Genomic DNA, 13,962 nt, shown 5'->3' with positions numbered 1-13,962 from the left:
TTAAGGTTTTCTGAAAGTTGATCCATTTTTCAAATTACTGATTTTATAAAACACAGGGCTTTGGTAAGCACATCAGATAAGTGGGTTTTTTTGTTGTTTGTTTGCTTTTTTAAGATTTCATTTATTTATTTGAGAGAGAGCATGAGCCGGAAGTGGGGGGCAGATTGCAAAGGGAGCAGGCTCCTTCCTGAGCAGGGAGCCCTAGCGAGGCTCGATCCCAGGACCCTAGGATCGTGACGTGAGCTGAAGGCAGATGATTTGCCGACTGAGCCCCCCAGGCGCCCCTAAGCTGTTCTGATAGCATGTGGTAGGTGCCTGGTAGCTGCCAAACAGTTTTGTTGATTTCTTCTTTGTTGATTCCTTTCACCTAATACAGTCTACTACTGGTTTCTGATTCTCAAAGTGTGGTCCCCAGAGGAGCAGCATCAGAAATGCAAATTCCTGGTCCCACCCGAGATCTGCAGAGTCAGAAACTGCAGTGGGACCCTGCCATGTGTGTTCTATCAAGAACCCGCACGGGAGTCGGGTGTGTGCTGATGTTACCTGGGGTGCCTGGGTGGCTGGGATGGAGCCCCACGTCAGGCTCTCTGCTCGGCGGGGAGTCTGCTTCTCCGTCTTCCTCTGCCTGCCACTCTCCCTGCTTCCGTGCTCTCTGTCAAAAAAAAAAAAAAATCAGCTTAGAAAAACGACACCACCAGTTTTATCAAACTGTATTCAACGCTGGGTATTTATTATTAAAGCTATTTTACAGTTAAAATACGGAGTGCTCACTCCACCCCAAAACACTGCTGTATTTGTGAGAGAAAGCTGCCAGACAGCTCCAGCATCGTCTTCTGATCTGCCCGGTTCTGACAATTTGATTTTCACTCAAGATGAGCTCTCCAATGTGAAAATGTGTTTGTGTCTTCAAGAAACTGACCTGTCACACAGACTCTGGCTTTTGATCACCCCACCCCACCCCACCCCTTTTTTTTTTTTTTTGTAATCGCAGATAATAAAAGTACGACTCTTTTGGAGATGACGTTAAGTTCTGGAAGGAAGCATTAAATTGGTCTGTCGTGGTGTGCAAGGTGCACAAGCTGTAGCCTGCCTGGCGAGCAAGCACTGCGGTGGGTTCAGAGTCTCTCTTCCAAACCGTATGGAGCTAGTTGTATTGAGATTTTTACATCATCAATTTAAACTTAAAATGTTTTATAACACGTGTGGCATGGGACCTATATAGTAGGTAGGGTGGGGTCTGGGGCAGCACCCATGTGTAAACCCACGGGGATTCCTACAGACAAGAGTATGAAAATTCACACAAGGAATAACAAATAATCCGCATTAAGCCCTCCTCATGCCGGTGCAGGTCAGATGTTGCCACTGAATCAGAGACTTTTCAGGTTGCAGATGTTTATGGATTAAGGATTTGGAAATGAGGGATCATGTTCTTGTACGGGGCCGGGCAGTGAGTTAACAAGTGTCGTGAAGCTGTTTCCACATGCCTGGCAGGTATCGTACTTTTGTGAATACATTCCAAGCAGGTGATGGGTGTTTGGTCTTTGTTTCTAAGTGAAATATGTCTGGCAGGGCCCTATGACTTGTCATATTAAACAGGGTCTCGCCCTTACTGGAGCACTGCTGTACGGAGACAGGCAGATCTTGAGGTCTCCTAGGTCAGGGATGCTTAGTACTTACGAGTCCTTCCACAGAGCAGGCGCGAGGGAGGTGTCTTCGCACCCTCCCTCCTCCCCCTCCGCCGAGGGTTCCATAAGATGGTGCAGGACTTGCCCCTGGCCAGGCGCTGCACTCACAGCTCAGCACAGACTGTTCCTCTTCACCGACATGACACGCCAGCCAGGAGGCGTGTGGTATCCGTGCTACTGTCCCCATTCTGCAGATCTGTCATCCAAGGCCCCGCCAGGGGCTGAGCACCTGCTGGCAGATTTCAGTGGCTTGCAAGCGGCAGGGCAGGGTCGCAAACCAGGTTCCCGCCTTCAGAGCTCCTGTGGCCGCCTACAGCCAGCATCTCGTCACAGCCAGCCCTGCAGGCCAGTGCTGCCTACGTGCCACTGCTGCCCGGGGAACAAACCACAAGTCAGGAACGTTGAAATCTCAACCCAGGACTGGCAGCTACACAGTGGCCCAGCTGGGAATTGACTGCTCTTCTTTCAGACTCCTGATGCCCATTCTTTCTCCGAATACCTCATTCCAGGTCTGGCTTGGGAGCGGAAACCGGAATGAGCAGAGAAAGCAGGTCTTATCGTGCGTGCTTGTCTGCTCTGAAGCAGAGCAACTGCTCTGGAATTAGGTGCCTGTTTGCCTGTTTGCAGGAGCACAGCTTCCTGCACAGGAGATGTGGGAAAACACCCTCACCCCTACCCCTCATGGGGTAAAATGCAAACTGGCACGGTCCTCTGGGAGCAGGGATGGACTCGGCAAGCATTTCACTACATCCTCAATGACAAGAAAACAGCATTGTAGGACCCGGGCCTGAGAGGCCGCCGTGCCTAGCCTTCCTGTGGGTACAGGGATGCCCTTCTGCAGCACGTCGATGAACTTAAACCTAAATGCGTCTCATTTCCCCACCTGGGAGGGCAGCCTTGTACCCATGATGACACCCACCTTGTGGCCACTGTACCCACTTGACCGGGGGCTCATCTCCCGTCTGACACCCCCGTGTCACCACTTACCCGATCAACTCACCTGCATCCCATCAGCTCACCTGCATCCCATCAGCTCACCTGTATCCCATCAGTTCACCTGCATCCCATCAGCTCACCTGCAGCGGCTCCCCCACTGCAGCATGGGTTCCCCTCTTCCAGCAAGAAGGGAGGCTCTCCTTCACGAGGAATGCTTTCCTAACACCTACGGACCGTCGTGCCTTATATGGCCTGTAACATGTGATGTTCTTGTGTGAAGTGACACAGAAGCAAGTTGCAGAGCTTGGAGCTCGCTGCCTCGCTTGTGGACAGGGGGACCACATGCCCCTGATAGCTTGCTGGGGTTCTTTTGTGCTCATCTTTGGAACTTCTTCCTTTCAAAACGCTGTCCCTTTAATTTCTAAGCATGCTGTCATGAGCTGGCGCAGTCATCGTTGGATCTGAGGACTTTAATTACTTGTTTAGATCCTCGCTTATTCACTGAGGATTTGGGATGATTTTATCTACATTGTGAAGAAAAGTGGTCTGCACAGTCTCCTGCAGATGCATAATCCCACAGCTCAGTGTCTTTTAAATTAAAAGCCTTGACACGAGGCTTTAAATAAACACTGTTTAAAGCGTTTTAAAGGCCATCGCTACGTTTCTGTCTTTGGGATTAGTGTTTCTTTCACGCCCCTTTCTTCCTTGTCGTCCAGTTGGCTTACCAAGAGTCCCCGAATGCCACCTCCGTCGACCGCCCTGGCCTCTGCTGCTTCCCACGCTTGACTCCCACGCTTGACTTTGCTCTTTAGACCCGACACTAGTTTCTTGCTCTCACTTAGTGCCTGTCGTTTCCTCCTGTTGGACATTTGGAGTCCTAGAGGCTTAGTCTGAGTACCAGGGAGGAAAGTAAAAATGTGCACTATGGCCTGTCCGTCCTTCCCCATCTCGCAGAGCCCTTGCTCTGACCCCCGTGGAGGGGTGCACATAAAAGGAGCTTTCGTTACCAGAGACCCTTGGCCACGGAAGGCTTGAGGGCACCTTCCTGCTGCTGCTCATGGGGAGGAACCAGCCCTCCCTCCATTGTCTGCCACCTTCAGGAACAATATATACAGGTGCAGCGTGGGTTCTAGAAAACCCCGAGTCACTCAGCTGGCTATCCAAACCATGGCTTCTCTACACTTGAGTGACCCCAGAAATGTTTCCTTAAAGCCTCACCATCTTTTGTGCCAGCAAAAGAAAACCAAACCAAAACAGGTATTTCCCTAACACAGAGGTCACATGGGAGCCGTCTCAAGTGCCTGCAGGGGTGGGGCGCCGGGGACCTGTTTGTTCTGCACATTTTCCAGTGCCGCAGGAACATCCAGCCTGTGCCAGAGAAGCAGAGGTCCCAGGTCGTTCAAGTGCCAAAGATGAAATGGCACCTGATGCTCGGCTCTCGCGAGTTGTGCCTCAGCAGGTGTCACCCACGCTGATGGCTGAAAGGAGGGCTGGGGCTACATGGGCCAGTCGGTGCCGATTCCCAGAGTCCACGGGAGAGGCGGTGAGGGCAGCTGTCCAGCTCAGGTCTGAGCACGAAGAACCAGGCATCCCCCAGCAGGTGCAGGGAGCCCCAGGAGAGGGATGCGTGAGTGGTGCCATCCGCGGAGCCCCTGGCCAGAGAACTGTTGGTAATCCATGAGCAAGCCCGGGAGCAAAGCCAAGGGAGCTGTGGCGCAGACTGGAACAGGAGGCACCGCCTGCAGAGCCCTTCGGGCGTGGGCTGTAGTGCCACCCATAGGAGGCCTTCACTTGCAAGGGAACTCGCTGCCCTTTGCCCTCGGGTCTTGGGCTTGGCACAGAGGTGGCGGGTGTGCTGTACGGCCCAGGTGTCCCTTTACCTGCCGTGGGACAGATGCACACACAGGTGACACCAGAACAGCCACGCTCCCGAGCGACAGCGCCGTGCCTCCTGCCGTCTGCAGACTCGGCGATGTTGCCACACGCACAGGAAGCGGTCTTGTTATCGGGCCCAACTGTACACGTTCGGTTTAGACTGTGCAGCGTCTCTGTGGCTTCACGCACTGCATGAGGCCCTTACTGCTGAGATTAGAGGGGCTGGTCTACCTCCTAAACCAGCCGGAACGGGAGAGGTGTGTGTCTTGCCAGACGTGTGTGCGCAGCCCCCGTCCGTCACCTCCTGGCTTCGCCGAGTGCCCGTGTGGGTGCCACCACCAAGAGTGAGGCGGGGGCCCTGAGTACGCCTCCGGACACGGCCCTTCTGCCTTCCTTCGGGCACCTGCACTCAGCCCCCTGTGGCTTCCCAGATCTGGAAACGCTTGCCTTTGGAGACGTGCATCAGGTCTCACCAGCATGTGTCACCACGTTTGCATTTTCAGTGAACTGATCTTTCAGGTGTATGTCATAGTGATTTTTACATTTTTATCCATTTAAATGACCCAACAACAATCCAGTTGGCATAGGTCCACCTCGCAGGTCCCGTCCAGTTGGCGTTGGTCCACCATGGGGGCTCATCCAGTTGGTGTGTGTCCACCTACAGGGCTTGACCAGTTAGCATAGATGCACCTCACGGGACCCAGCCAGGTGGCCTGGGTGACCCTGCACAGTTATCGCAGCCGTACTCACTCTGTTACCCGTGCTGTCCTCTCTATCCCGAGACTCATTTCATAAGTGGAGCTTGTACTTCTGAGTCCCCTTCATCTGTCTCACCCATCCTCTCACCCCGCCGCCCCTCTGGCGGCTTGGGTACAGTTGGCATGGGTCCACCACGCGGATCCTGTCCAGTTGGCATGGGTCCACCATGCAGGTCCCGTCCAGATGGCATGGGTCCACCACGTGGGTCCCGTCCAGTTGGCATGGGTCCACCACGCGGGTCCCGTCCAGTTGGCATGGGTCCACCTCGCGGGTCCCGTCCAGTTGGCATGGGTCCACCACGTGGGTCCCGTCCAGTTGGCATGGGTCCACCATGTGGGTCCCGTCCAGTTGGCATGGGTCCACCTCGCGGGTCCCGTCCGGTTGGCATGGGTCCACCACGTGGGTCCCGTCCGGTTGGCATGGGTCCACCATGTGGGTCCCGTCCAGTTGGCATGGGTCCACCTCGCGGGTCCCGTCCAGTTGGCATGGGTCCACCACGTGGGTCCCGTCCGGTTGGCATGGGTCCACCACGTGGGTCCCGTCCAGTTGGCATGGGTCCACCACGTGGGTCCCGTCCGGTTGGCATGAGTACACCACGCGGGGTCCCGTCCGGTTGGCACGGGTCCACCTCGCGAGCCCATCCAGTTGGCAGGGTCCACCACGTGGGTCCCATCCAGTTGGCATGGGTCCACCTCGCGAACCCTCCAGTTGGCATGGGTCCACCACGTGGGTCCCGTCCGGTTGGCATGGGTCCACCACGTGGGTCCCGTCCGGTTGGCATGGGTCCACCATGTGGGTCCCGTCCAGTTGGCATGGGTCCACCTCGCGGGTCCCGTCCAGTTGGCATGGGTCCACCACGTGGGTCCCGTCCGGTTGGCATGGGTCCACCATGTGGGTCCCGTCCAGTTGGCATGGGTCCACCACGTGGGTCCCGTCCGGTTGGCATGGGTCCACCATGTGGGTCCCGTCCAGTTGGCATGGGTCCATCTCGCGGGTCCCGTCCGGTTGGCATGGGTCCACCACGTGGGTCCCGTCCAGTTGGCATGGGTCCACCACGTGGGTCCCGTCCGGTTGGCATGAGTACACCACGCGGGGTCCCGTCCGGTTGGCACGGGTCCACCTCGCGAGCCCATCCAGTTGGCAGGGTCCACCACGTGGGTCCCATCCAGTTGGCATGGGTCTACCTCACGAGCCCGTCCAGTTGGCACGGGTCCACCACGTGGGTCCCGTCTGGTTGGCACGGGTCCACCACGCGGGTCCTGTCCGGTTGGCACGGTTCCACCACGCGGGTCCCGTCCGATTGGCACGGGTCACCACACGGGTCCCATCCGGTTGGCACGGGTCCTCCACGTTTGTCCCGTCTGGTTGGCACAGGTCTACCACGCGGGGCCATCCAGTTGGCACGGGGCCACCACACGGAGCCCGTCCAGTAGGCATGGGGCCCCACGCGGGGCCCGTCCGATTGACCTATGTCCACCATGCAGGGTCTGTCAGTTGGTGTTGATCCACCATGGGGGCTCATCCAGTTGGTGTGTGTCCACGTACAGGGCCTGACCAGTTAGTGTAGGTGCACCACGGAGGGCCCAGCCAGGTGGCCTGGGTGACCCTGCACAGTTATCGCAGCCGTACTCACTCTGTTACCCGTGCTGTCTTCTCTATCCCGAGACTCATTTCATAAGTGGAGCTTGTACTTCTGAGTCCCCTTCATCTGTGTCACCCATCCTCTCACCCCGCCGCCCCTCTGGCGGCCACCACGTTGTTTTCTGTGTTAAAGACTGTTTACTTTCTTTGTTCTGTCTTTGAAATTTCACATGTAAAGGAATCTGTCGATTCTGTGTCTTACTGTGACTTTGCATGACACCATGTAGGTCACTCTGTATTGTCACCAGTGGCAAGATTTCATTTGTTTTATGGCCAAAGCAGTATTGTGTTGTGTATAGCATGTCTGTATGCACGCATCTGTTGATGGACGCTTACGTTGCTTCCCTATCTTGGGTATTGAAAATAAAGCTGGGGTGAACGTGGGGGTGCAGAGGTGGTTTTGAATTAGCCTTTTGTTTTCCTCGGGCAAACGCTCAGTAGTGTCATTGCTGGCCTGTGTAGTAGCTCTCTTCCTAACTCTTTGAGGACCCTCCATGCTGTTTTCCAGAGAGCCTGCACCAGTTTGCATCTCCACCGACGGTGCACGAGGGTTCCTTTCTTCCAACATCCTCAGCCCACTCGTTGTACTTGTCTTTGGGATGACAGCTCATCTCACGGGTGAGCCGATGTCTCCTTATGGTTTGGGACAGAGCCCTTTGCCCATGGGACCTGACCCTGTGTACGGTGTGACAACTGTGTGGAATTGTTGACACCCGCTAGCATCACAGACTTACTGGGTGTGGGGAAGCTCCCGTCCGGCACACACAGCTGGTGTGAGAGGTGCTCTGAGTGTGAGCGCAGCAGAAGCACGAGCCTGTCCAGAACCGGTGCGTTCTCACGTGGGAGCTTTGCAGCGGCACCCGTGGCCAGACGCTTCTGTGCGGACTGTCACGGGGCGATGGAAGTGTCCCTGCCAGGAGGGGTCACCCACACTGACCCTTGTGTGCAGCTGGCTCCCGGCAGCTTGAATACCCGGTGATGGCGTCACAGCTTCCGCCGCCCCAAGTGCACATTTGGGCTCATACATGCACTTGTCTGTATCAAAGAATTATCAACAATAAAATGGGCTTCGTTTCTTTCCCAGTTCTTCACTTTCCAGATCACAGCTGCAAACACAACTGCAGCACAGCATTGTCCCAATGACCTGCGACATTTCCGGTATTTGCATAGATGTCCGCGCAGATGTCCTGCATCACACACACGTATGTACCTAGTAGAGACCCGGGGCATAGCACACACCCCTAAACGTCGCCCCCTCTTTGTTTCTGCAGATACGGAACGGCTCTATTCAGTGGTGTTTCAGGAAATATGCGATCGCTACGGAAAGAAATACAGCTGGGATGTCAAGTCCCTTGTTATGGGGAAAAAGGCAACGGAGGCGGCCCAGATCGTAATAGACGTCCTGCAGCTCCCCATGTCCAAAGAGGAGCTGGTGGACGAAAGCCAGATGAAGTTGAAAGAATTATTCCCCACGGCTGCTCTGATGCCAGGTACGTGCCCCTCCGTGTGACGGGATCATATCCGCGTGCCTTTGCGGTATTGTTGTAAACCCCGGTTACCGGCCCGTGCCGGGCTTGCTTTTGTGTCTTCCTTTGTCTTGATAGCTTCTCAGGAAAACCTCGTCTTGTTTGAGGCTCACAGGTACTCCAGAGAGAGTTTGCTTAATCCTATGCTGTGATTCCATCTGGTCTTTCCAAGGGCTTCCTTCCAAGGAAGGAACCACTGAGTCCCGAGGTCCAAAAACATGCGAACTGTGCTCGTTCCGGTGTTGTACCAGTGCCACACTCACGACGGAATCGCATCAAGGTCCGATAGGTGGCTTTGCCTTTTCCTGTTCAAAATGAGACACGAGATTATTTTAGCGAATATTTAAACGTGAGCAAATTGATGATAAGCAAGCCGCTAAATCTTCCCAAACAACCTTCTTTTTATTATTTTTTCTTTTTTTTTTTAAGTTAAGAGCATAATTCATTTTCAACACGTGTGTTTACATGCCCTTCACCCCTTTCTTCACTTGTTTTCCTTTGAAAGCAAAGATGACTTCTCTCCCTTGGGGCTTGTTAAGTGAAGATCGATCAGAACTCAGTTGTCTGCTGTTTCTTGCTAAAAGTCAGAAGGTCGAGAATGTTCTAGATTACAGGGCTGAAAGATGCCAAAAAATGGAGTGCTATTTTAAGAGTCTTCCAGGGAGAAAGGTGAATACTCTGTCTTTGGAATCAATGGTGCAAGGACAGGGGAAAAACAAATGTGAAGTTACGGCCATAATTTTGTATTTACAATTGTATTCCTGTGACTCATAGTTTTGAAACATGTGTGTTTAAAAAATATTTACGCATGCATCCAAAAGTGCAGATTGAATATTCCCTGGGAATAGAGAATTTCCTGTAAACGACCTGCTAGTACCACTGCCTGTGTCACATAGAAACCACATACGTGCGCTGTGCTTGGATGACACACAAATCTGAATGTCGGGCGTGGGCACGAGCTCCGTGTCCGCTGCCATCCTGGACCCTTTGCACACGGAGCTATCGCGACAGCCTTTAATGATGGAAACACGTCCATACAGCTCAGTTTTCAAATCATGGTAGAAACCAGACCTGGTAAAACTAACCGTCTCATCCATCTCTAGGTGTCTAGTTTGGTGGTGTTGCGTAGCGTCACGCTGTCGGGTCACGGCCCCCAGCACCCGTCTCTAGGACTTCTTCATCTTAGAAAACAGACACTCTGACCCATCCACCCCTCACTCCCCATTCGGCCCTCCTTCCAGCCCCTGACACCATCATTCTGCATTCTGTGTGTGTGAACTGGACTATTGTACGTACCTCGTTTTGGGGGGGGGGGGGCTCATACAGGATTTGTCCTTTCCGGATTGGCTGTTTGAACTTAGCATCACGTCCTCAAGGTTCATTCATGTTGTCGCATGATATAGGATTGTCTTCCGTTTTCCCCACCCCGGTACAGCTACATCACGTTGTGTGTGTCCATTCGTCTCTTGATACTCGTTGGAGTCCTTTCTCTTCCTGGCTATTATGAAGGATGCTGCTATGGACGTAGGAATACGGAGACGTTTCTGCGACCGTGCTTTCAGTTTCTGGCTCGTGTACCTGGAAGCGGGCTCATGGAGCGTATGGTGGTTCCGTTTGCTATCTCTTGAGGAGCCAGCCTACTGTGTTCTAGAGTGACTGCACCCTATTATTTTCTAACTGTCCACGAGTGTTCCCGTTTCTCCACATTTTCACCAACACTTACTTATTTTCTGTGGTTTTTGGTTGTTCTTGTTAGTAGGCATTCTCAGATGTACAAAGTAAAAACTCATTGTAGTTCAGATTTGCATTTCTCTAATGATGAATCATGGAGAACCTTAGTTTATATGCTTTTAACTATTTCTGTGTTTTCTTTGGAGAGCTGTCTTAAGTCTTTTGCCCATTTTTAAAAATAGGGTTACTTTTTTGTTGTTATTTGGTGGGAGTTCTTTATATTTCCTGGATAAACCCCTTATCAGACACTTATCAGTGTGCAAATAAATATTTTTTTCTTCCTATTTCAATAGGTTACCTTTTCATCCTCCTGCGTGCTTTGATGTGCAAGATTTTTTAAGTTTCATGCAGTCCCATTTGGCTCCCAGTTTGCTCTCGTTGTCTGAGTGTTTGCTGTTCTACCCAAGACATCAGTATAAAATCCAATTTCCTAAAGCTTTCCTCCTATGTTTTATTCCAGGAATGTTACAGCTTTAGGTCTTTGATTAATTTCGAATTAATCCTTGTATGTCAAACCTCAGTCGTTTGCCTGTGGATATCCTAAGTATCCCCAATTTCGTGGGAATTTGTCGGAGAGACGGGCCTTATGCTCTCGAGTGGTCTTGGCATATTGTTGAAGATTATTCAAACCACGGGACGCCCAGGTGGCTCAGCAGTTGAGGCCTGCCTTCGGCCCATGGCGCGTTCCCGGGGTCCTGGGATCGAGTCCCACATCGGGCTCCCTGCATGGAACCTATTTCTCCCTCTTCCTGTGTCACTACCTCTCTGTGTCTCTCATGAAGAAATAAAATCTTAAAAAAAAAAAAAAAGATTATTCAAAGATTCAAAGATTATTCTTGCATATATGCAAGAGTCTATTTCTGTGCTTTCTGTTCTGTTCTGTTGGTCTTCCTGCCTGTACCGCACTGCTTTGATAACTATAGCTTTATAATGTGTTTTCAATCAAGAAGTTCAAGACCTCCAACTTTTATTATCTCTTTTCAATATTTTTATGGCAATTGAGAGTCCCTTGAGTGTCTGTTTAAACTTTAGGATGTTTTCTGTGTTTAATATGCTTGGGATCTTGGTAGGGATCACTTTGAATGTGCATATTGTTTTGGGTAGTATGGACATTTTAATACCAGATTTTCCAGTTTATGAACATGGGATGTTTTTCCATTTATTTATATCTTCTTTTTTAATGTTTTCAGCAATGACTTGTCGCTTCAGTGTACAAGTCTTTCACCATCTTAGGAGTATATTCCTTTTTGATGTGTTATAAATGGCATAATTTTAACTTTCTTTTCAGATTGTTCATTGTATCTAGAAATGTGACTTTGCATGTTGATTTTTGTGTCCTCCAGTGTTGCTGGATTTCTTTACCAGGTCTAACAGTTTTTATGTGTTTGAAACCTGTAGGATTTTTTACTTATAAGGTCACGTCTTCTGCAAATGGGGATACTTACTTTCTGCCTTTACAGTTTGGATATGTCTTCGTTTTCCTGCTTCATTGCTCTGGCTAGGTCTTCTGGCACTATGTGTAGGACTGTTATCTTATTCCTGATCTCAGAGGAAGAGTTTTCACCTTCTGTGAAGTATGATGTTAGCTGTGGGCTTTTCACGTACGGTCTTTGTTATGTTGAGGCAGTTTTAGTCAACCTACTTTTCTTTTTCTCAGTTTCAGTGTTGGTATCATGAAAAGGTGTTGAGTTTTGTCAAATGCTCTTGCCACATCAATGGATAGAATTATATAGTTTTTGTCATTCACTTGGTTGATATGGTGTATCACAGTGATTTTTTTTTTTTTTTGTATGTTGTGAACCATCTGTGCCTTCCAGCAATAACTTCCACCTGGTGATGGCATATATTGCCTTTAATGCGTTGTCAAATCAGTTTGCTAGTATTTTTTTTAGTATTTCTGCCTCCATACCCATTATAGATATCAATATATAGTTTTCTTGTAGTGTTTTTGCCTGGTTTTTGTATGAGGGTAATGTTGGTCTCATAGAATGAGCACACATACACCTTTCTCTTCAGATTTCTGTAGGGGTTTGAGGAATATTCATTTAATCCTCTTTGTTTGGTAGGCTTCATCACAGATGGGTTTTCCTTTGTTGGGAGGTTTCTCATCCCTGAACAAATATCCTTAGTATTTTATATCTGATCAGACTTTCTGTTTGTTGATTTGATCTTGACACAAAATATATATTTCTTTTTTTTCTTTTTTAAGATTTTATTTATTTATTCATGAGAGACACACAGAGAGAGGCAGAGACCTACGCAGAGGGAGAAGCAGGCTCCCCATGGGGAGCCTGATGTGAGACTTGATCCCAGGACCCCAGAATCACAACCTGAGCCAAAGGTAGATTCTCAACCACTGAGCCACCCAGATACCTCAAGGGTATTTATTTCTAACAATATATCCCTTTCCTGGTTATCCAGTTTGTTGGCATACACTCTTTAGCATTATTCTCCTAAATCTTTTTTTTTTCCCCTTAATTTCTGTGGCATTGGTTTTAATGTCACCCTTCTTCATTTCTGATTTTAGCTATTTGAACTTCTCTTGTTTTTCTCTTAATCTAGCTAAGTATTTGTCCATCCTGTTAACATTTAACCTGGATTATCTTTCATTGTTCAACATGCTAATAAGTACCCATAATGTATTAGGTATGCAAATGTATTTTCCCTACATTATCCTCTCAAACCTTTCAAGTGCTGTTCCTTCTTGTATTTTTGTTCTGTACTCTAAGAAACACTTGATATATGTTCTACTACAATGCCCAGAAATGTGATGTTTTCTCAAGCTAGTGTGGTAGTTTGGCTGGAATACTACGAAGTCTACACCATGAACTCTACTTGGTGAAACCAATTGATGCAGTGTTCTCATTTAGCTTTGGCAGTGACCACACATCACTTATGTAAGATACTCATCATAGATGATTACAGATCACTTAATTCAGAAGTTTCTAATTTAAAAGTAAGGCAGGAGGTAGTTCCAAAGATAGCGTAGTCCTACAGAACTTAACCTAGATGACTTTTTTTTTGGACGTCTTGTGTATTGTCATCGGTGAGGCTGGTGAGAGTTAAAATAAGTATACACAAAATATCTTATTTGATTCTATGAATCTTACATAAAGTAGGGCAACGTTTCTACCCTAAAGGACAGGCTTCACAAACCCTGTCTTCCTTCCATTCCTTCCATCCACCCTTCATCTCCGTACCTGAGCCAAACCTGAAATCCCCTGAGAAGGTGATCTCCTGGATACTGGGTGGAGGGACAGTGTTCAGAAAAACTGGCCGCCGTCCTCTTTCTAGATGTGGGTGTTGATTCTCTTCACCTCGTGCTTTGTTCCCATTATGAAGCTGAGGATGATCGCATAACCCGTGGCAACTTTTATCTCTTCTCTTTCTGAAGGTACTTTCTGGTAGGAATTTTTGGTTGTGGAAGTCACCTTGAGCTTATTAGACAAGAAGGCTGCCTGTCGAGAGGCTGTATTATTAATTCACTAGCATTCATTTTCTCATACTTTCAAGGTGAAACCTGCGGCGCACGTAGGTATTTAACAAGTAAAATAGGAGAAAGGATGGCAGGATGCCAGGGGGCTGCAGCCACCAGGTAGATGTTAAGAGTATGTCCTTCCTTGGGCCCATCACGGGTAACAGCCACAATTATGATGTAAGGATCCATGACCAGGATCAGCATTCCAAATATGATGTAAGGGGTGTCCTTCCCTGTGGCCACCACCAGGGGCAGCAACCCCCACCCCCAGATATGATGTAGAGTGTGTCCCTCCCGGGGCCCATCACCAGGGGCAGCAGCTCCCCCAGTT

At 49.8% G+C, this 13,962-nt stretch overlaps 2 protein-coding genes across 11 annotated transcripts in view; one reads left to right on the top strand and one right to left on the bottom strand.

Moving 5' to 3' along the window:
• Window positions 1-13,962, top strand: part of PUDP (pseudouridine 5'-phosphatase) — a 131,734-nt gene that overhangs the window by 27,655 nt on the left and 90,117 nt on the right. For all 3 annotated transcript variants that reach the window (XM_038586764.1, XM_038586763.1, XM_038586765.1), the window contains exon 2: window positions 8,168-8,386. In XM_038586764.1, the coding sequence (XP_038442692.1) occupies window positions 8,168-8,386 (219 nt within the window). The remainder of the gene's footprint in view (window positions 1-8,167; window positions 8,387-13,962) is intronic.
• LOC102152223 (basic salivary proline-rich protein 1-like) lies at window positions 594-13,927 on the bottom strand. Of its 8 annotated transcripts, none has more exons than XM_038586757.1 (4): window positions 13,354-13,927; window positions 2,686-8,727; window positions 1,678-2,054; window positions 594-652 (listed from the first exon to the last, which is right to left on the bottom strand). In XM_038586757.1, exon 2 carries the CDS (start codon window positions 6,429-6,431, stop codon window positions 5,286-5,288), a length of 1,146 nt encoding a protein of 381 aa, XP_038442685.1. In that variant the 5' UTR covers window positions 6,432-8,727; window positions 13,354-13,927; the 3' UTR covers window positions 594-652; window positions 1,678-2,054; window positions 2,686-5,285. The 8 variants fall into 8 exon arrangements, with proteins under 8 accessions (XP_038442685.1, XP_038442686.1, XP_038442687.1 ...); XM_038586758.1 differs by having other exon boundaries at window positions 1,678-2,051; XM_038586759.1 differs by having other exon boundaries at window positions 2,724-8,727.

This window comes from Canis lupus, chromosome X, assembly GCF_011100685.1.
Source record: "Canis lupus familiaris isolate Mischka breed German Shepherd chromosome X, alternate assembly UU_Cfam_GSD_1.0, whole genome shotgun sequence".
NCBI classification, from domain to species: domain Eukaryota; kingdom Metazoa; phylum Chordata; class Mammalia; order Carnivora; family Canidae; genus Canis; species Canis lupus.
The sequence above is the reverse complement of the archived record's forward strand: the minus strand, read 5'-3'. Positions and strand labels throughout refer to the sequence as shown.